Below are 22,675 nucleotides of genomic sequence, written 5' to 3' on the forward strand. Positions count from 1 at the left end.
TTTAAAAAAAATTTTAAACAGGGTCTCACTAAGTTGCAGAGAGCCTCTCTAAGTAGCTGAGGCTGGCCGTGAACCTACAATTGATCCTCCTGTCTCAGCCTCTCAAGTACTGAGATTACAAGCGTGAGCCATCGCACCCAGCTTACCTACATATTTCTAATGATGGAGAACCCACTACTTGTAGGTGCAAGCTTACTGCATGCTTCCATGATTGATGCACAGGATACCCTTGCCTCCTATGAACTGCATCCTTGCTATATAGCCCTTGGAAATGTCCCTGAGCTCTCTCTTGGAGTTACGTAGATGACTCTTAAACAGCTGAAAGCACTTGGAATACACCCTCTTTCCTTTCCATCATCTTCATTTCCCCCTCTTATGACAGACTTTCAGTCCCTTTACCACCCAGGAACTTTATCATCCTGAAACCTATTTCCTCTGGATATCTTCCAAATTTAAGAATTCTGTCTTAAAGGTAAGCTCTGCCGTGCAAAACACAGCAGGGCCACATCTCCCCGTGCTCGCCACTGGGCACACCGGCCTGGGAATGCCTTCATTTTTCCTTGGTTACATCATGCGTCTGATTCACACTCAACCTGCGGTGAATTAAAACTCCCACTGAGGAGAGGCCAGGGTTTTGTCTGTAGGCCCTCTTCAGCTGGTCCATCTGCTCGAAACACTCCTTTTTTTGGGGGTAAGGGACACTGGGGTTTGAATCCAGTTTTACCTACCCTTTTTACTTTTTATTATCGAAACAAAATCTTGCTGAGTTGCGGAGGCTCTCACTAAATTGCTGAGGCTGTCCTCCAACCTGCATAAGTACTAGGATTCCAGGCAGGCACCATGTGCCTGCAACTGCTCTTAACATGTGAGCTATGTGATCCCACATAAGTAGCATCCTGAGCCTGGCGTGGTGGCGCACGGTTGTAATCTCAGCATTCAGGAGGCTGAAACAGGAGGATCGCGGTTCGTGCACAGCCTCAGCTACTTAGTGAGGCCCTTTGCAACTTAGTGAGACTCTGTTCCAAAATAAAGAATAAAAAATAGGGATGGAGGTTTAGCTGGGAGGTAGAATGCTGCTGGGTTCCATTCTCAGTACTGCAAACAACAACAACAACAACAACAACAACAACAACAACAACAACAACAGAATGTTTTGATAATTACCATTTTCTCAAAAGAGAAAAATCAGAAAAATGCAGAAAATAGATATACTCATTAATATTATTTTGCTTTGAGAAATCCAGAATAATTTCATTCCAAGAAATAAGTAACAATGATAAGATTTAATTAACATACTGCACCTCTTTTAATCCAAAGCAAATGCTTCACTTCAAAGAGGGCAATTCTGATTTTTATATTTCTTAAAACCTTTGTCCAGAAAAGACCCCATTTTTTTTCATTTTTTAAAACTTTATATAGGTGCATTGTAGCCATACATCTTAGTGGGTACAAGATGGTGGAGGCATACGTGCACACATCACCCAATTAGCCCTTCCCCAATTCCCACCCCATTCCCTCCCCCTCCCTGAAAAGACCCCATTTTAAGCCACTATATGAATGAAGTTCCTAATGTGAAGTCATTTTTCTCCACAGAATGTTGGAATTTTGAGTTTTGTGTTTGTTTTTATTTTTGTTTTTTGGTGGTACTGGGGTTCCTGGAAACCCTTCTATTTCCGGGTTACACTCCCAGACCTATTTTATATTTTTATTTGGAAACAGGGTCTAACTAAGTTGCAAAGGGCCTCATTAACCTGCGAGGTCCTCCTGTCTCCACCTCCCAAGTGAGGGGATTACAAGCGTGAACCACCACGCCCGGCCTCCACAGAATGTTTTTTATTTCAGTACATAAACTGCAAGATGGCAAATAACAAGCGCATTTATAAAGAATCTGTGCTATAGGTTAAGTATGCTGTATCTGAAATGCTTGAGAACAGAAATACTTCAGATTTTGGAATATTTACATATATATACAACAGAATATCTTGAGGATAGGACCCAAGTATAAACATAAAATTCATTTTTGTTTCTATAGCTTGAAGGTAATTTTATACAGTATTTTTAGTGCACCTGAGACCCATCAGAGGCCAGGTATGGAATTTTACACTTGTGGTTTCATGTATATACACTAAAAGTTTGGATTTTGGAGCATTTTGGGCTGGTGATTTTCAAATTAGAAATGCTTGACCAATAATAACGAATGCTAATTTATAATAACTACTGGTAGTTGCCAACAAACTTCTATACCCACACCTAAAAGTTACTACATTATTGAGGTCAGAACTAACATGATTCTTCTGTATGGTCAGATTTCAATGACTAAATAATACTATTATGGAATCCAAAGAAACCTTAATGAGTCCTCCCCAAACTGCATAATTTTCCAAGTGATTTTTATCTGGTTCCAGAGCCTATTTCTCCACTATTTTTTTTTTTAGCAGCTATTTACCTTTAACAATATTTTCTTAACATTTTTGTTTCTTCTTTTGCTATTTCCCCTGGCTTCAATCATCTTGGTCAACTTCCAGGACAGTTTAGCACTTGCTAGGAATAGTGGGTTAAGGGCCAAAATAACTGCTGTAAGGAAGCCATATGGGTCCTTGGCAGCCCATTCCACAACCTACTCAGCCCAAGCCTTACTGGCAAATATCCGTGTAACAGTCGTAGGAAACCTTATGCTGAGTAGTGATCTCTAGTTTTGTCCTGAGATTATCTAGTGAGCCAGTCACAGTTTCAGATGATGCGTGTTTTGTCTTCCTTAGCAGCCTCTTAATAAACTTTTTACATGATTCTTTGACTTTTGCAGACAGGAACAAACTACAACTTTTGCTATATTAGACAGTAGATTATAAATATTCTAAACATTGTGCTTATCTATGCAGTTTGGAATAAATTTTATTTTCTGGAAATTAAAAATAAGTAGTAAAAATTCTTTTTGTCTTTCTTTCCCTGAAGAAGTAAAAAAGAAGAAGAAACTACTATTTAAAAGAATACATTGGCCAGGTGTGGTGGTGCACACTTGTAATCCCAGCATTTGGGAGGCTGAGACCAGGGGATCGCAGATCAAGGACAGCCTCAACTACTTAGTGAGGTCCTTTGCAACTCAGTGAGACCCAATTTCAAAATAAAGAATAAAAAAAAAATAGTGCTGGAGGTATAGCTCAGAGGTAGAATGTCCCTGCGTTCCATCCCCAGTACCGCAAAAAAAAAAAAAAAAAAAAAAAAATACACTGGAAGTAAGAATGTAGCATGGTTAACCTGGACACTTATTATTGGGAGGAGGGGGAGGAAAGTGGAGGAGGGAGAGGGCGCCAAGCACAGTCTGAATGTATGTCATTTTCAATATGATCCACATAAAAATTTAAAAAAATTAAAAAATAAAACACATACACACCTCGCTTAAAAAAGAAAAGAATACATTGGAAAGAATGTGCTATAGTCTCTTCTTTCCTCCAAGGTCCACACATTTTCAAAATTATGTCTCAAGGTTGATAGAGTCAACAGAGCAGAGGCTAATCAAACTCCAAAGAAATATTTGTGCTGGGTTTATAGATTATCAAAACCAGCCGTTCACTGTGAAGGAAACAATAGTATTATCCCTTCCATCATACAGCAGCAAATTAGGAAACACCCACCCACTAAAGAATCTTCATAGTGGCCTCTCTGTAAGATACAGAAAATAAGCTCTACCACAGAGCCAGCAGGCAGGCGGGTTCCACAAAACCATCCTAGCTCCAGTGCCTCGCCATGCTAGAACCTCTGGGAAATCGCTCCAGAATATTGGAAACTTCACAGTTTCTTATCCCACTGGGTTTTATTATTTTAATTTGCTGATCTAAGCTTATATGTCATTTTATTTTTGTCCTTTAAAGGAAAGGCTTTCAATGTTTCTGATTTGGTCCATAGCATAAAATATATATCACTCCCTATACACACACACACACACACACACACACACACACACACCTATAAAGCAACAGGAAACAATGCCAATCCTTCTATATGCTATTTGTTTGAATATTTTCTCTATTTATTTTGAACAAATATTGATGTGACTCCCTAAATTCACTGTAAGAGCACTAATACATTGATTCCAGTGTTTGAAAAGCAATGCAAAGCCGCTCCACTCAAAAACATCACCTGGAATCTTGCTAGAAATGCACATTCTCAGCCCCCACCCGAGCCTGCTGAGGCCCAGGTGATCGTTATGCAGTTTGGAGCTTGAGAAAACCGGCTGCAAAGGACTCTTGGTCCTAAAAACTTCAACTCACTTCCATAACCTCGAGAGTTGGAGTTCAGTGTTTATTTAGTATCTGAAGAAAAAGGCAAAACAAAATACTAAGTGGCATTTAGTATTGCCACTTTCCATAGTATTTAGTATTTCCTTCCCATAGTATACCTATGGGAAGGAAAAGAGAAGGACTTCCAGGTTAGCGCAATCAGAAATCACCAGACAGCGGCCATCTTGGTGACATGGACATGAAGGGAGACAGGGCGGGAGCTCGGGGAGGACTGGAATGATCAGGGTCAGCTTCACAGGGGAGGAAGAGCAGGAGCGGGGGCCTGAAGAACCAATATTTGATTTGTTAGACAGTGAGAAAAAGGGACATTCCAAAAGGAAGGGTAGCATGAGCAAAGGCGCCGGGGTTGACAAGCACATGGTGTGTATAGGTAACAATGTCTAGCTCAAACAGAGGGTCCAGGATGGGGTGCAAGGCAAAATACTGCTGGAAGAACTAGTGAGCACAAAAAGCAACCTTGCATTTTAAAATGTGAGCAATGGACCCAATGAGGTTGTATATTTCGTGTGTGTGTGTGTGTGTGTGTGTGTGTGTGTGTGTGTGCGTGTGTGTGTGTGTGCACATGTGTGTGCGTGTGCGTGTGTGTGTGTGTTACTGGGGGACTGAACCCAAAGGCCCTCTATCACTGAGCTATACCTCTATCCCTTTTTATTTTTTAGTTTGAGACATCTAAGTTGCTGAGGCTGGCTTCAAACTTGTGTTTCTCTTGTCTGAGCCTCCCAAATACAGGGATTACAGGTGTGTGACATCACACCCAGTAAGATTGTTTATTTCTTGATAACAAAGTTCCTTAATAAGCCATGGCTACACATTATCCTCATACTTATTGATGTATTTTTCCTCTTTCTGGAAAAGAGAAGTGAAATAGAACCTGGATTTTGTCCCCATCAGAGTTATAAACAGGTCATGTATTTCTTTTTTTTTTTTTGTGGGTTTGGGGATGGAACCCAGGGGTATTTGACCTCCGAGCTACACCCCCTTCCCAATTTTGTTTTTATTCTTTATTTTGAAACCAGGTCTCACTGAGTTGCAGAGGGCCTCACTAAGCAGCTGAGGCTGTCCGCGAACTGCGATCCTCCAGGTCTCAGCCTCCCAAATGCTGGGATTACAAGGGTGTGCCACCATGCCCAACAGGTCATGTATTTCAACCCAACTCAAGAACAGAAATTTCTGACTGTGTGAAAGAAAGTAGAAGGCCCTAGAGTTGAACAGACAAATAGACAGACAGAAAAACAAAAAACAAAAACCAAAAGACAGAACTCTTCCCCAGAGAATTTCCTTCTTTCTTCATCTTCAAAATTATTCTCATTTTGCATGACATGGGCACGTCCTCTGAACTTCCTAGGCCCCAAATGGCAACTGTACAACACTGTATCACTCCCTTTTCTCAATCCATGGGTCACAGCTCAGCCATCTGTCCTCTGTCTTGCTGAACCTACGGATGGGGCTCATGATTCCTCTGAACACAACAGTGTAGAATATTAGAGGTACCTACTAGGGTTTCCCACTTTAAGCAGTCTCCGTGTGGATCCCCAGGTCCTTGCACTTGAGCCATCCATGGGGCGGCCTGGCTGCTGATTTCACTCGGGTTCATTTGTCCATAGAGGTGGTGCTAGATAGTTCAAGTTTGTGAAAGACAAGGCTCTTGGCTCTCAATGGCAAGAGAAATCATGGGGTTAGGATAAGAAATTGTTGCATTTAAGAGCTATCAGTGCTGTGGTTTGTATCACAGTCAGGATATATGGAAGAGGGTGTTGTCTATGTATGTGAAAAAAAAGTCATATATTCAGAGTGTGAGCTCATCTTTCTACTGATCTTAGGGATGGATCCTGTCCTAGTAGAGAGAACCAAGCAGAGGCCTCGAGAAAGGATCAGGGGAGTCTGAATAAGGCCTCAGATGGGTGTAGTATGATGTCTTGGGGAAGCTGAGAAGAGACTCCCCACAATCTCTCCAGAGGGGAGGTTTCTGCAGCTTTTCATAGCACTATTATAAATGTTCAGATTCACATGGCTCCTGACAGGGTTCAGTGGAGGGGCCAGCTGCCATAGGCTTTCAGAGACAGACCCGAGTGATGACAGAGACGAGCTATGTGAGCGTGTCATCATCCATGAATTAAAGGTGGGTCCCAAGGTTTCCTGGCTTGAGTAAGGCTCGGGACTGAAAGGAGAGGAGAATTCTGTGGGCGTTAGAGACCAGGATAAACCTGTTCTTGAAGAAGTCTGAGGAATGAGGCTGGAAGATGTGGGAGATGGAAACACTCCCCCCCCACACACACACATACAGAGAGAGAGAGAGAGAGAGAGAGAGAGAGAGAGAGAGAGAGAGAGAGAGAGAGAGAGAGAGAGAGAGAGAGAGATTCAGAGACACAGGGTGGACAAAGAGCCATAGACATAAAAGTCTATAGACAGACAGAAAGATAGAGACAAAAAGCAGAGAGAGAAAAAAGGTCCACAGGCCCACACAGCCAGCCAGCAGTGCACAGGAAGAGTGAGTGACTTAGGGCGATGCATACAGACCCAAACAGTGACCAGGAGACACGGGCAGAAAACCCACAGGGAGATGAGGATGCAGACATTTAAGAGAGATGCACAGAGCCTCCTAAGAGATAAATCAACCACTGAGACTAGCACTGCTCCCCAGGGCTGGGATGCAGGAAATGCTTGGTTTTTGTGAGGGCCTAGGTGGGTTGAGCAGGGATCCAAAACCAGGGGTTCTCTCAGGAGGCCCTATACCTGGGTGGAGTCGAGTTGGTTCTGCCCTTACTCATATGACCCTTCTATCCAACACCTCATAAAATACTGGACTAGCAGTAGTAATCTCTGGATCTTGGTTGCCAGTGGCAACCTACCACTGCGGGTTAGTACAGGAGATGGAAAAGGCTGCTTTCAGGAAGCTACAGCTGCAGGAAGAAATCCTAAACCTCGAAGGATGTAAAAATACACAGTCAGATCCTTGCTTCATTAGTTATCTCTTCTCTATTCCATGGGTCAGATGACACCTCTAACCAACTGGCTCATTTCACCAGTTAAAAGCTCTGGGTAGGCCGGGCACTGTGAAGCATGCCTGTAACCCCAGTATGTGGGAGGCTGAGACAGGAGGATCTCAGGTTAAAGCCAGGCACCATAACTTAGCAAAACCCTGTCTCAAAATAATAAAATAAATTAGAGCCAAGGGTGTAGCTCAGAGGTAGAACATCCCTGGATTCAATCTTTAGTTCATTTTGCTATATTTTTCTTTATAGACAGATATGTATATATGTATGTTTGTATTGTAATAGGGATTGAATGTGGCCGTTCTACCTTTGAGATACACCCTAGTCCTTTTTATTATTTTGAAACAGTGTCTTGATAAAGTACCACATGCTGGCCTTACCCCTGTGATCCTTCTTTCTTAGTCTCCCAAGTACTGAGATTACAGGCATGGGCCATAGTGCTTGTCTTCTTTCATTATTTTCTGATAAGCAGTTTTAAAGTAAGTTGCAGAGATCCTGCCATTTAACCCCAAATAATTCGAAATCTGTCTTTGTATAGTAATGTTCCCTTATATAACTATCACACTTGTACTAAAATTAATTGAATGATGTGTCTTATGCTTTTTAAAGTTATAAATATACATATTTATACTATAATACATGTACTTTGTGGTACGAGGGATTAAACCCAGCAGTATTGTATTCATTTTCAGCTACTCCCCAGTCTTTTTTATTTTTGAAACAGGGTCTAGCTAGGTTGCTGAAGCTGGCCTTCAACCTGCAATCCTCCTGTCCCAGCCTCTCAAGTACTGGGATTACAGGCGTTCACCACCACACCCAGCTAAAGGTATAAGTATTTTGAACAGCAGAGAATGTGGGCAGGCACGAGGGCAAGTCTTGCAGGGCAACCTGGCCACAGAGACGCTGGAGGGAGGCAAGTAACCGTGTTAAGACCCAGCTGCATGGACTGTGGTTGGTTTTCATAGTTTCTACATCGGAGAGTAGGAGCCAGTGACCTCAAAAAAAGGAATTTATCCTCTAGGGGGAGTTTGTAGGAGCCAGAACTTAACCCACACTTAAAATAAGAAGTCCCCAAGTGTCTGGTTATGAAAGAAGAACGAGAGGAAGGGGGTCTGCCAGCTAAGGCCCAGGCACCCGCTGGTCTGAGGCCATGTGGCCTCTTTTTATTTTCTAAATACATGTGTTTTGCCACATTTGCATCTTTATGCATGCCATTTCCCCCTTATATAAAACGTCATCTCTTCTTTAACTGGCAAGCAAAGCCAGGTCTCCACTCTAGGGAGGCCTTAGGGCAGCCACAGGCGCATGGCTTTCCAGCGCCCGGCCTCGCTGCGGGGCTTTCTAAGAGCGCACGCCTGTGCTGTCTTTCTTCTTTCGGTATCGCCAAGCCGCCTTGCCTTGTGTAAGGTCCTCATTCAGCAACTGGATCTATGAATGAACTGAAGAAGGAAAGAATGAAGCAAAACGACTCCACCCACTGTGGAGAAACCGTGGGGCAGATTCCCACAGGGAAGCGGAAAAAATCGCCCACGGGAGGAACAGAAAACACAGCCGAGGAGCAAACACTTGAGTCAGAAGAGCTGGAACTGGGGCTGAGGATGTTACTCAGTGCCTAGGCTGTGGCAAGGTGCAAGTTTATCCCCAGCACAAAGGAAGAAAGGAAGGAAGGAAGGAAGAAAGGAAAAAAGAAAGAAGCCAGGTATGGTGGAACGCACCTGTAATCCCAGTACTTGGGAGACTGAGACAGGAGGATCACAGGTTCGCAACCAGCCTCGGTAATTTAGTGAGACCCTCAGCAGTTTAACAGTACTCTATTTCAATATGAAAAAATAAAAAATAAAGTCGGACATGATGGCATATACCTGCTTAATCCTACTTAAGGTCTGCTTAATACCTGCTTACATATACATATGTAAGACCTACATATACCTGCTTAAGTAATCCTACTTAAGGCCAGCCTCAACAATTTAGAGAGGCCCCCTGCAATTTAGTGAGACTCTGTTTCAAAATAAAAATAAAATAGGGCTGGGGGTGTAGCTCAGAGGCAGTATGCCCTTGGATTCAATCCCCAGTATCGCAAAATAAATAAATCCATATATAAATAATAAAGGAAAGAAGAAAAACTGGAATGATAGTACGTGCCTATAATCTTAGCACTTGGAGGCTGAGACATAAAGATCACAGGTTCAAGGACAACCTCAGCAATTTAGGCCCTCAGTAACTTAACAAGACTGTTTCCAAATAAAAAAATAAAATTGGGTCACAGGGTATAGCTTGGAAGTAGAATGCGGATGCCCCTGGGTTCAATCTGCAGCACCACAAAAGAAAAAGAAAAAATAAAGGAAAGAGAAAAAGAAAAAAAAAAGGAAAGAAAAAGGAAAAGCTCTAGAACTGTGCAGTAGTCACAAAATCAAGCAGCCACATAAAATTACCTTCTATTTTTAGAATCCAAGATTACACAAGATTACAGAATTGTGCACAAAAAGGGAAGAAACTTTATGACTATTTGGTGTCCCATTTCTGTATGCATATATCATTAACAATGACTTATTACTTTACCTGTTTAATTTTTTATACTCCAGAAATAGATTGTATACAAAGTTCACTAAGGTTCTGATTGATTAGTACATTGGTCTGTACCCATGTGCATCATGTGAAGAGAAAAAGAATAATGCCTTTTATATCTACTTTGTTGGTCTGTGGTAATCACAAAACTTTCTTTTCTTCCCTTGGCTCACAATGAGCACTAAAAAGTCAGACAGGTTTAATATAAAGAGGGAAGTCTGGTGAAAACTGGGAAGTTGCATTCATGGTCAAGGGTGGGCTCTGGATACCAGCACCTAAACCCCAGCATGTGAAGAGACCTCTGTCCTTCACTTCTCCCATTTATAAATACAGACAGCTTCACTAATAGTACCACCTACCAGAGATGTGTGAATTCAACAAGTTCATACATGCAAAAGGCTTTAACTAGCGCTTAGTGCAGGGTAAGCATGCAGTACTTACTAACTGCCATTGTTAGAAGGAAAACCTTTGATCGTGGGCTCTGCAAAGCAGCCCTGCAGGGTAAAAGTGCATGGGCTGCAGGGTGAGCTCCTGAGGCGCGAGCTCAGCTCCACTACTGACAAGGTCTGTGACCTGGACAGGGCACTTAGCTTATGGGAGTCACTCTCTGCATCTACGACACGAGTGTGATAACACTGGGCTGAAAGTATTGTTGCGATGGCCAACACGTGCATTGGATGGCCTGGCATTGGCCCTTCGTAGCCAGTCAGAAAATAATGACTGTCACCACAGCTAAGCAACCTGGTGTCTGAAATAACTTTAGGCTCAGCTATTCCAGGACTTCAGTTGACCTGACTTCCTGATCTTGACCCTCCTTATGGAAAGTTGAAACACTCATTTATATTTTGAAGACCAGAGTTAGTTATGCAAATTGGACGCCTCCCCAGTAGGAGCTCGTGTGTGTGTGTGTGTGTGTGTGTGTGTGTGTGTGTGATGTGTGTGTGTGTATGGTACTGGGGTTCCTAGAAACCCTTTTACCTCCGGGCTACACTCCCAGACTTATTTTATATTTTTATTTGGAAACAGGGCCTCTTAAGCCAGCGAGACTGGCTTCGAACCTGTGCGATCCTCCTGTCTCCACCTCCCAAGTGCAGGGATTACAAGCGTGCGCCACCACACCCAGCTCATTTTTTTTTTTTTTTATGATCATTTATTTTCTGGAGCAGCAAACCTCCAGCTGAGGGCCAATTCTTGCCAGTCACCTGTTTTAGTAAGGACTGAGAGCCAAGAATGGTTGAACAATTTGAAATGGAGGAAAACAAGAATGTTTTGTGACTCAGGAAAATGATATGAAGTTCACATTTCAATGTCCATATATAACACTGGGTGTGAACACTGTCAAGGCCATTGTTTTTGAGTTTTCTGGCAGCGTTCTCACAACAGTGGCAGGTGTGAGTAGCTGTGGTAGAGATCATAAAACTGAACACTTTTTGTTACTTAGACACTTTATTTATTTATTTATTTATTTTTGTGGTACTGGGAATAGAACTCAGGGGCTTTTCTAACTCTGGGCAATACTACCAGACCTATTATATATTTTATTTGGAAACAGGGTCTCACTAAGTTGCTGAGAGCCTCACTAAGTAGCTGAAGCCGGCTTTGAACCTGTGCGATCTTCCTGTCTCAGCCTCCCAAGTGCAGGGATTACAAACGTGCGCCACCATGTTGAGCTCTAGACCTTTATTTATTTATTTATTTATTTTTTATTTTGCCAATCCCTGGTCTACTCTATCTTATTTGTGAACATCAAGGGGCAGAAAAATGAAGAATTTTTTATTTCTTTTAATATCCTAGTTTCTTGGCACTAGCCAACCACCCAAATACTGCCACTTTTTTTTTTAATAAGATTAGGGACTTGGAGAAGTTTATAAAAAGGGAGAAATTTATGATATTTCTCACTTGAGGGGATGTCTGACTATATATCTTAAATATTTAATTTTAAAATATCTTAAAATAATTTTTGCTTCTTTTGTGCCTATAGTTACATTTAACTATACATTATCATGTAGAAACCGTTGTTACAGCCAAATGATCGCAAGGATGTTTTTCTTTCCCTCTCTCTTGTTAGAAGTGTGGGGAATCCAGGCCCTCACTCATGCTAGGCAAACGCTCTACCACTGTGCTACATTCCCAGCCTTTTTTATTCTTTTTATTTTGAGACAGGGTTCACTAAGTTATCCAAACTTCTGATCTTTCTGCCTCAAACTCCTAAGTAGCTTGGGTATGTGCTACTGTATCCCAGCTAATTGCTGGGATTTTAAATAATTGACTACCGAATCTTTATCACTTTATTGCTTAGGTGATATCTCTACTATTTACTAGTTGTTTTATTTCCCCGATCACTTTAGGATTCTTCATTTGTTTTGTTTTTAGTTTGGTGATAAAGATCAATTTAGTTCTAGCATAAAAAGTTGTAAAATATGTTTTATAAACCTCATGAGAAAGCCAGGCATGATGGTGCACGATTGTAATCCCAGCATTCGGGAGGCTGAGACAGGAGGATCGGTTCGCAGACAGCCTCAGCCACTTAGTGAGGCCCTTTGCAACTCATTGAGACCCGTTTCAAATTAAAGAATAAAAACTAGGGCTGGGGGTGTAGCTCGGAGGCAGAATGCCCTGGGTTCCATCCCCAGTACTGAAAAAAAAAAAGAAAACTTCATGAGACTGTTGTATATATTCAATGAAATGGTAACTATACTATACCACTGAGTATCTCAAAATCAGGAACATCATTCGTTTGGAAACATAATTCTGAGCTATTTAAACATAATCTATTTTGATTAATCTGAGTTTGATTAAAAACAAAATCAGAAGCCATCCACAGTTATACAGTGCGAGAAGAGCTCTGCCCTCCACTTACCTCATTTATAACCCCAAATGGCATTTCTAATAGTGCCGCCCGGCAGAGGTGTGTGAATTCGACAAGTTCAAAAAGCCTGGTTCAAAATAGCGCCTGGCGCGTGGTAAGCAGGCAATACTTATTAACTGCCTCTAAGCCTTTCATCATGGGCTCTGCAAAGTAGCCCTGCACAATCAGAATCCAGCAGGGGGAATTGAAAGTGATTTTGGAGTTGTACTATACTGGGAAGGCTTTTTGAGTATGTATATGACTGGCCAAACATGCCCAGAAGAGCCTGGGGTGTAGCTCGGAGGTAGAATGCTCCTGGATTCAATTCCTAGTACTGCCTCCCCCCCCAAATAAAAACCAAGTATTATAATGCCAAAGTCCAGAATGAGTCCACATATTTGGCCAATAGAGTGTTACCACCCTCAGAAGGAGGAATAATTACAAAGGCTAAAACAAGCTGTTTTCATCTGTAAATACAATAGGCAGTCAGTATTTTGGCGACTGGAAAACAAAAGTTGTAGCATCAGGAAAGCCTGCGATGTCTCACTCCCACTGAGCAGTGTTGAAGATGAGTTCAAGGTGACATCAACATTGTGTGTGTGTGTGTGTGTGTGTGTGTGTGTGTGGTGGTACTGGGGGTGGAACTGAGGGCCTTTTCTACCTCCGGGCTATACTCCCAGACCTATTTTATACTTTATTTTGAAAGAGCGTCTCACTAAGTTGCTGAAAGCCTCACTCAGTAGCTGAGGCTGGCTTCGAACCCCTGAGATCCTCCTGTCTCAGCCTCCCAAGAGCGGGGATTACAAGCCGGGAATGACACCAATATTTTTAAGAATAGGCAAAAAAAAAAAAAAAAGATACAAAACTTACATTTACAAAACTCCCTGTTTCAAAGTAGAGTGGCAATAGGTTATATAACTCTGAGACAATAAGGGACCCCCATAAAGCAGCATCCCTTCAGATTAGGGAATAAAAACTGACCTGGGAAGAGACAGTCAAGGACCTCATGGGCACTCCAGGGCTTAAGTAGTGGCTGCTTAGCCGTTCAAGGCATGGCGTGAGCTTTTCCTGCTCTCCTACCTTAGCTCCCGGCTTGCTGGCTATGAGGGTGTGTGCCTAAACAATCTTATCAGCCTCAGAAAACAGGTGCTTTATTAGGGCTGGGACACCCTGGCCATGAGTCTCAGGACAGTGTAAAGGATAGGATTGTTGAGGGGCCGCAGGGGCAGCTTGATTTGTGTTTTCGTCCACTCCTGGCCTCTGTGTCCTTTTTTTTTTTTTCTTTTGGCAGTACTACGGATGGAACCCGGGGGCATTCTACCTCTGAGCTACACTCCCAGTCCAACTTTTTTATTCTTTATTTTGAAACAGGTTCTCACTGAGTTGCAAAGGGCCTAGGTAGCTGAGGCTGTCCTTGAACCCGGATCCTCCTGTCTCAGCCTCCCGAATGCTGGGATTACAAGCGTGCGCCACCACGCTCGGCATCTCTGTGTCCTCTTAACGGCTGCGGTTGCTCATCCTTATCACAAGGCAGAGGTGATTACATGGGAAGAGAAGTAACATTTGGCTCCGGATGACCAGCTGACCCTACCTTCCTCGGAAGTTAGTGTCCTCACAAGAAAAGAACAAACCTTCCGAACTGTGCCTAAAGCCACCCAACATTCCTAAATTCTAGCTTCTTTCCTCTCATCTCATAAAAACAGCTCTCGCCTTTGTCCTGGGAGCTGGCTGCACACTCTTGGTCAAGGTTGTATCTCCCTTGTCCCAGTAAAGAGTCTTCTTCCTGTCCCCATGGTGCTTCTGATTCTTCCAAAGAGAGCACAGAAACCCGCCCACCCAGCAGCAATTCCAGAGATCAAAAATTATTTCACAGCCTTTGACAGAAGAACTTACCAAACCACTCAAATAGCTTGGCAAACACAGACGTTCCCAAACTGACTGATCCCTGTTAAATGGAGAGACTCTCACATAGAAAATGTTGTATATGTATGTCTGTATATATAGACACATATTTTAAAGTAATCAGAATTTTTTTTTTTTTTTTTTGGTGGTACTGGGGTTCCTGGAAGCCCTTCTACCTCCGGGCTACACCCCCAGACCTATTTTTGCATTTTTATTTGGAAACAGGGTCTCCTAAGCCAGCGCGTGCGGCTGGCTTCGAACCTGCGCGATCCTCCTGTCTCCGCCTCCCAAGCGTGGGGATTACAAGCGTGCGCCACCACGCCCGGCAGAAAATCTTAATAAATAAATAAATAAAACTGTAGGCTTCTATTTATTTACTTATTTATTTTACTTATTTTTTGTGGTACTGGGGATTGAACTCAGGGGCACTCTATCTCTGAGCTATACCCCCCAGACTTAGTTTATTCTTTATTTTTAAACAGGGTCTCACCAAGTTGCAGAGGGCCTCATAAGTTGCTGAGGCTGGCCTTGAACCTCTGATCCTCCTGTCTCACCTCCCAAGTAACGGGATTTTAAGCATGCACCCACCTTAGTGTTTGCTTTAAGTTTGGAAATGACCATTGTATTAGTTTCACAGAATGATCAGCTTCTCCGTCTGAGGCTCACAGAGTGGTCACTTGTCTAGGGCTAGGATGGTATCAACGTGATGCAAACTGAACGGAAAGGAGAGACGGCTTTTCTTGGCGGCTTGTGGCTAAACCACAAGGAACTTTTACAAAATGACACAAGGGCCATCTTTCTTGTCTTGGTCTTTCTGAGTTGGCTCTGCTGAAGGACCAGCTCTTGAAATTTCCTCATAACCAGGGAAAGTTCAAGGAAAACTTCATCCTGATTTCTGCTGACACCTTCATTTATGTCACCTGACACTACCGGACTGCAGTCCTTGAGGACCCAGACCTGCTTTATTAGCAATTAAAATCACTGGAAACTCAACAGAATTCTTTACTCTGAGTACCCATTTTTGAGACAGATTTCTTCAAACTGCCTCCTCCTGGGGTCTGGGTTTTTGAACCAACAGAAATCCTCAGCAGCCCCTGAGCTCTTCTCTCCGGGCTCTGAACTCTTCTTATCTCTAACAGCCGGCCGGACTGTACTGTCCAGTTTCGCAGGCCTCTTCAGTGGTTGACTCATGTTCCCTAACAAAACAGCACTGGGTGAACAGGCTGCAGAGCACTCCCCGCTGCCAGCCTGAGGGCGAAAGGTGTGGCCAGCAGAAGTGGAGAGGCCCCAGGGCCGGAGTGGCAACCTGGGGAAGGGGTCTCTCCTCAAAGCCAGTGGAACACAGCCTCCAGCTGTGACAGATCCCCAGCTCTTCCTTTTGAAAGCAGCAAGTGCTTGACCAGGGTCCTCAGTCCACCTGGACCTTGTCCCCCTCTGAGCTAAGCACTCTGGATTCATACTTTCCTCCTCCCTCCTGCTGCCCCCCAATCCCACCAGTAAAGTATAAGTGAGCCCGAGCCGATGTTCAGGATATATTTATTTCCTATTCTTTTGGGTACACTAGGCACATAGGTTAAAAGAGAAGAAATGCTTTGGACTCATACTCTACAAATGAGACTGGGAGATGCAGCTGGTTGCTAGGTTTAGGTATGGTCTGAGCCAGTGTCCTGCAAACGATGGACTTGCTGCAGTTCAGGGTGCAATTCGCAGGGCTTACCTGAAAAGAAACAGACCAACGAGCCAAGACCCATTCTCTCTTTCTAATCTAACCACTAAATTATCTGTTTATAGCTATCAAAAATATAACACAGGAACTCATTCAACTACTCAACTTACTAAAAATAGTCTAAAACTTTAAGTCATCAAAACCAGCCACGTCTTATCTATCAGTGACATGACATCATTTTCTTTTAATGGAAGTTTTAAGAAACTGAATTAATCAGAAGGTTTGGTACAGGTCATACCTTACCAGAGAGTTTAAGTTTCAAAGAACAAGTTTCATTTATATTCAGAATTCTGCTAGGGTTCACGAGTCACTGTCAAGATCTCTCAAATTATCACCTATAAAAGCATATTAATGATGTGCCTGAGGACTAAGAACTGGCTCACATTGGTCATTATATTCCATTTGGCAAGCTGGATGCTAAATTCTTGGCAGCCTGAGACTATCCATTGCTCTGTAGAGGCAAATGGCTTGAATCTGCCTATACCAAGGAACTAGATGAGTTTCTAAAAATCCAGGTTTTCTCTACCGTCTACCTCACCATCCCATCCAGGTGTAACATGGAATATGCTCCTGAAGGTTCTTCTGGGAGTGATGCAGGATAGAAGAAATAGGTAGGAAAGAGATAAATAGGAAGCAGAAGGAAATTATAACTTTGATGCCAGAACCTGGTGTTCAGCCTTTTCTCCTCAAACCAGTTCTCCTTCCCAGACCTACCTATCCCAAATTCCTGGAAAAATCTGTAGATCCTAGAGTTAAGCAAAAGAAGCTATACTTGCCCTGTGCACTGTTAACAACACAGATTCAATATCTTGCAATATCTATAATTTAGGCAATGCTCCAGCTTATCCATTAGTCAGATATGGAGAACTTGATCAGTCTGAGGACCCTAAGGAAACAAGACCACCAGAAATCACCTTGAGATTACTGGACTGAGGTTTTCCTTTCATACCTTTCCATACCTACCTTTTACCATGTTTCCTTAAAAAGAAGACCTATGAAACTCAAATTGTGTCTCGCTCTTGAGATAGCTCACAGTCTCCCTCGAATGTGTATGCCCTACTTTTCTAAATAAGCCTCTCCATGTGTCTGACTGACAGGCGCTGAAATTATTTTCCATCATATAAGTCAAGGACCCTGCCTGTCCGAGACAAGTTTCCCTTTTGGGGGACTCCTTGCACCCCTCACACAATCAATCTTCTCTTTATGACAAGAAAGGAGGATGAAACATTCTAGAGCTGACTCAGTGATGTTTGTATCTCAAAGTTCATACAAATTATTGAATCATACACTTGAAATGAGTGAATTTTATATATAAAATGGATCTCAAGCCATTAGCTTACAAGTCCCCCAACTAACAAACAAAATGCCAACATTTATTAGTGATTTTAAGATTCAGGTATACACCTACCAGACTTAAAACAAAGAATAAAGTCACACTTGTAATCCCAGCATTTGGGAGGCTGAGACAGGAGGATCTGGGTTCATGAATAGCCTCATCTACCTAGCCCTTTGCAACTCAGTGAGACCCTGTTTCAAAATAAAGAATAAAAAATAGGGCTGGGCATGTAGCTCAGAGGTAGAATGCCCCTGGATTCTATCCCCAGTACTGCAAAGAAAGAAAGAAAGAAAGAAAGAAAGAAAGAAAGAAAGAAAGAAAGAAAGAAAGAAAGAAAGAAAGAAAGACAGCCACACTGGATGTTTTTAGTGAATGTAAATTCTGTGCGGGGATTCTCTGTCCCAATATCATTTTGGAACCACTTGGAGAGTTTAACAAGAAACATTCACCCCAAAGACATTGATATCCTTTTTCTGATGTACCACCTGGGTACCAAGAATTTGACAACAACAACAACAACAACAACAACAACAACAACAACAACAACAACAACAATTCTTGGGTTGTTCTAGTGCACAGCAAAAGTTGAGAACCAGATATGGAGCCGTTTCCCCAGGTAACTCCAGGTTGCCCATTCTTATAGAAAACAAAGTCATATTTAACAAATTTCTAGTCCTTTTGAAATAGAGAAGTCTGTACACAAATGCCTGTTCCTTTTTTGGGGTGACTCTAGACTTTGTACTGAAAGTCTATTCTTTGCACAGGGAAAGATGACATGGGGTTAATCTATCGGCATTCCTTCCATCCTGCTATTGGTGATACTGGGGTGCACAGGGACTTCATCTAATTCAACTTTGCCATCTAAATAAGTGCCAACAGGACTGAAGCACAGAACTGGGGTTCAAGTATTTGTTTAATTAAATAGAATTGAATATTTCCTCTGTCCTCTGTCTCTCATCTCCTTTGGGGTTTCTTACTATAGTGGGCTAATAATACAGCTAACAAAATAGGTAAAGCCTGATAGCTTAATGATGTAATAAGGCTCTAAGTAAGAATCCAGAGTCTAGCTTTCATCTTTCGACGCTGTGACACCTGTTTTGGATGCTCATGGAGGAGCCTTTTACCTCTTTGGGGATTCAGTAAGAAGCATAAATAAATCCTGGAACTCTGATTTCTTTTTAAGCGAAGTTTCCTTTATTGATAATTCCAGCTACTCTATCTGATTTGCTATATGAACTTACATTTGCTATATGAACTTCAATTCTGAGACCTCAGTTTTGAAATCTAGAGACAGAAATTACAAGGGCGTGGTGGCATACACCTGTAATCCCAGTACTTGGAAGGCTAAGACAGCAGGTTTGAGGACAGTCTCAGAAACATAGTGAGACTCAGCAACCTATCAAGGCTCTGTTTCAAAACAAAAAATAAGAAAGAGCTGGTGGTGTAGCGTGGAGGTAGAATGCCCCTAGGTTTAAAGACATGGGCTCTTCAGTCTTAACAGAGAGATTTCCTCTTTGCTTCAGTTTTTCTCTGCAGACAGCATGGCCTTTGGCAGCTGGAATCTCAGCTCTGTCCTTTAATGGTTGTGTGAGATAAACTAGTTGTACAAGCGCTTTTGGTGCTTGTTTTGATCCTTTGTAAGAAGTGATAGCATCTCCTAGGTCATTGGGTCCTGATGATTTAGATATTGATCCAGAAGGAAGGTAAGGGTTTCTCTTCTCTGGAAGCCCAGCTGTCAAAACCAGCCTGGGTAGGGTATTCCCAGGGCTTAAGGTAGAAGGTTTAGTTTCTTTAGGAAATCCCCTTTCCTCTCTTGTGTAATACTTGCTTCTTTTACTAAATATCCTGAGGTGTTGTGTCCTTGGGGCCACTTCTTAATGATAGAAACCCCCCATGATGCCACTTACCTAAACTTTTTGAAGCCGTGTTTTGTTCTGTTCCTGGATTATTGGTATTTAAAAAGCTCAAAGCTGTCTCTAATGATAAACATGCACACTAGAGCTGTCAAGTGCAATGTCAGGAGAAACACTTAAGTGAGATTGCTGCAGAAACTTCCTCATTCTCTAGTTTGAAAAAGTCCCTCTCTTTTACAGTCTGGTAGGCTTTCTGTTGATCTTACCAGCAACACAGTCTCACTGTCAATAGACCCATGCTCAAAGCTCTTGAACAACAAACTTACTCTTAATCAGAGCAGTGCCAAGGAAACCAGACAACATCTACTCACACATCCCAAATCTCTCCATCCCTGTCCTCAAAGAATGTCCAACATTTGATTTCTGTCTCTTTTTCTTAGCCCACCTGTTTTCACATCTGGAAGAAATAATCTATGATTTTACAACAAAATTAGCCACCACAGGGAAGATGTTTAAGAGATGCGAGTGAATACAGTGTCTGAGACAGAAGATCAGCGATCAGCGTGGCAGAGGGAAGGCAAGTGCCAGGGATGATCATTAATCAAAGTGAGCTTTTGGTGGGAGCCTGGGTGGTATGTACCCAGGAAGCACTTTGGAAAGTGGATCTGCTCTCTTACCCCAAGTCCTGAAGTTGCTCAGCATCTCCATCCAATCTGCTCCACAGATCTGAGGGGTCCCGGGTGCTCATCTTCCCTTCTAGAAGTTCTGCTCTGCCCATTCGCGCCTTCCGCTAAGCCCCTGCCAGGTGCGGTGGGGAAGAGGAGCGAGCCTTCGCCTCACAGTCTGCAGTTCTGAGATGGAGCTCTGGTGACTGTCAGTCTCCAAAGAGCAAGGAAGTGAAACTCGGTTACTCCTCCCACTTTCTGCCACCCTGGCCCCCAGGCACCAGCAGGAGCCTGCTGTCAGTCAGGAAGTATGCAAACCTAGGTAGCTACCTACACACCCTGTTGCATCACTAACTGGAACAGAGAGGAGACCACCCACCTGGGAGGAGCCCTTAGGGCCATGATTTCAACTCTTCCTATGAAGCCAAACCCTGAATCTATTACTGTCAGCTTCTGCTTGAAGAGGGGAGTTTGCACACTCATTCACACACCTTCTTTCTGTCTTATATGCACATAGAAACAGTGAGGAATCTTCTATATCAGGAAGTCTTTAAAGTTGGTAGAGAAATCAAACTACCAGTTCAACTCCGAGTTGTTGGTTTTTTTTTTTTAGCATGGTCTTAATATTTCTGCATAATTACTCAAGCTTCCCAACATACCCTTGATTGCTCAGAGACATTTGTTTATTGTTTGCTCCATGGAAGGAGAATTGGGTGAGAAGGTGGGAAAAATTTGTAAGGATCATCCCCGGGCCCACCTAATGGAGGATATTAGAATTCAGTGGCCTAGCCGGGCGTGGTGGCACACGCTTATAATCCCCGGGTTTGGGAGGCAGAGACAGGAAGATCGCACTGGTTCGAAGCCAGCTTTGCTGGCTTAAGAGACTCTGTTTCCAAATAAAAAGTATAAAATAGGTCTGGGAGTGTAGCCTGGAGGTAGAAGGGCTTCCAGGAACCCCAGTACTACAAAAAAAAAAAAAAAAAAAAAAAAAGAATTCACTGGCCCTACTCACATCTACTGGGTGGTTCTTGTACCGATGTGTGTGCCTGTGGAGGAGCATTCCATCTGCCTGGAAGTCCTAAAAAGACACTGAGTGGCTTGGGAAGCAGAGCAAAGTTCAGGAGTGAGTGAATAAGGAGCGTGTGTTGCTTCCTGCAGCCCCTCTGTGTGCACCGCAGGAGGAACGTGCTATTAGTCTCCCTCCCCCTTCGCTCATCACCCTCTGCCTAGTGAGGGTTCACCAGGGCGCTCACTCTATGACTTGATTTTCCAGTGTGCTCTGAGAGCTAGTAGCATTGAAAAGAGCTTGTTGGAGTGCAGAATTTCAGTTTTTATCCAACATGTTAAAGTTTGGAGAGGCTGCTTTACAGGGTACCAGGACAGCAGAGCTGTTCCTAAAGGGCTTAGTTTGTTGCCCGAGGCCTCTCCGTGTCCTTCTGTCCTTAAGATACTACCCTATGACCTGGTTTCCCATAGATCTAGGAGATCTTTGCTTTCTCTGGTTATCAGTGAGAAATTCCTGAGCATGTGAAGACAGCCTAGGGGACAGTAAGCTCTGATAAAACACATAAGCGTTTTCACATCAACCTTTAAAACTCTTCTGGTTGCAGATCTTCCGACAGAGAGCAAGGTGCCCTGGAACAGAGTCCAGGAGGCACTGGAGTCAGTGCCTCCTGTGGACGCAGTTTCCTGTTCCCTTTCTATAGCCCTTTGTTCAGTGTTTTGTGTCTGTTTTGTTCCCATTTTAGCAAACTCTCGTTCTTCTTAACTTTTCTTGTGGGGGTGGGAAGGGAAGCAGCGGCATTTGCTAAGATGAGCTCTTATTCTTTTTCAGTCTTCCTGCCTTTCTACTTTTCTTGTGTTGCTGTCCTAACTACCACCTTCTCTTTGGATGTCATCTTAACATTTTGTCACTTACTCTGTTCTTCTAAAGATCCTTTCCTCCATCCTTATCCACAACTTTAGTATTATGGCAGTACTATCTGCCACAGCATTCCTGATGGTTTCAGCAAAGTGCTGGATGTTTATAAAAAAATCTGGAAATATACTTTACATTAGATCGTTCAGCTGTTATAATTTTTTAATTAAAGAGAATTTAAGTTTTATTTTCAACTTCCTTCCAAAGGTATATTTCCTTCCTTCTTTCCTTCCTTCCTTCTTCCTTCCTCTCTCTTCTTCCTTCCTCACTCACCTCTCTCTCCCTCTCTCTCTCTCTCTCTCTCTCTCTCTCTCTCTCTCTCTCTCTTTCCTTTCTTGTTCTTTCTTTCTTCCAGGTATTGGGGATTAAACCCAGGGACATTCTACCTCTGAGCTCCACCTGAAGCCCAATTTTTTATTCTTTATTTTGAAACAATCTCACCAGCTTGCAGAGGACCTCACAAGTAGCTGAGACTGGCCATAAACCTGCAATCCTCCTATCTTAGTTTCCCAAGTACTGGAATTACAAGCATGTACTACCATGCTCCGCTACAAGGTATATTTTTTAAAAA

General features: G+C 42.8%; 1 protein-coding gene across 2 annotated transcripts in view; it reads right to left on the reverse strand.

Moving 5' to 3' along the window:
• The window catches only part of DAPP1 (dual adaptor of phosphotyrosine and 3-phosphoinositides 1), a gene marked incomplete at both ends in the record, with an annotated part of 61,879 nt that extends 41,555 nt beyond the window's left edge, over positions 1-20,324 (reverse strand). The window contains one exon of one of the 2 annotated variants that reach the window (XM_080698010.1): positions 20,199-20,324. In XM_080698010.1, the coding sequence (XP_080554136.1) occupies positions 20,199-20,299 (101 nt within the window). The remainder of the gene's footprint in view (positions 1-20,198) is intronic. The other variant, XM_080698009.1, reaches the window with a different exon arrangement.
• Between the last annotated feature and the right edge of the window lie 2,351 nt (positions 20,325-22,675).

Source organism: Muscardinus avellanarius (genome assembly GCF_963383645.1).
Source record: "Muscardinus avellanarius genome assembly, chromosome: 6".
In the NCBI taxonomy this organism is placed as follows: domain Eukaryota; kingdom Metazoa; phylum Chordata; class Mammalia; order Rodentia; family Gliridae; genus Muscardinus; species Muscardinus avellanarius.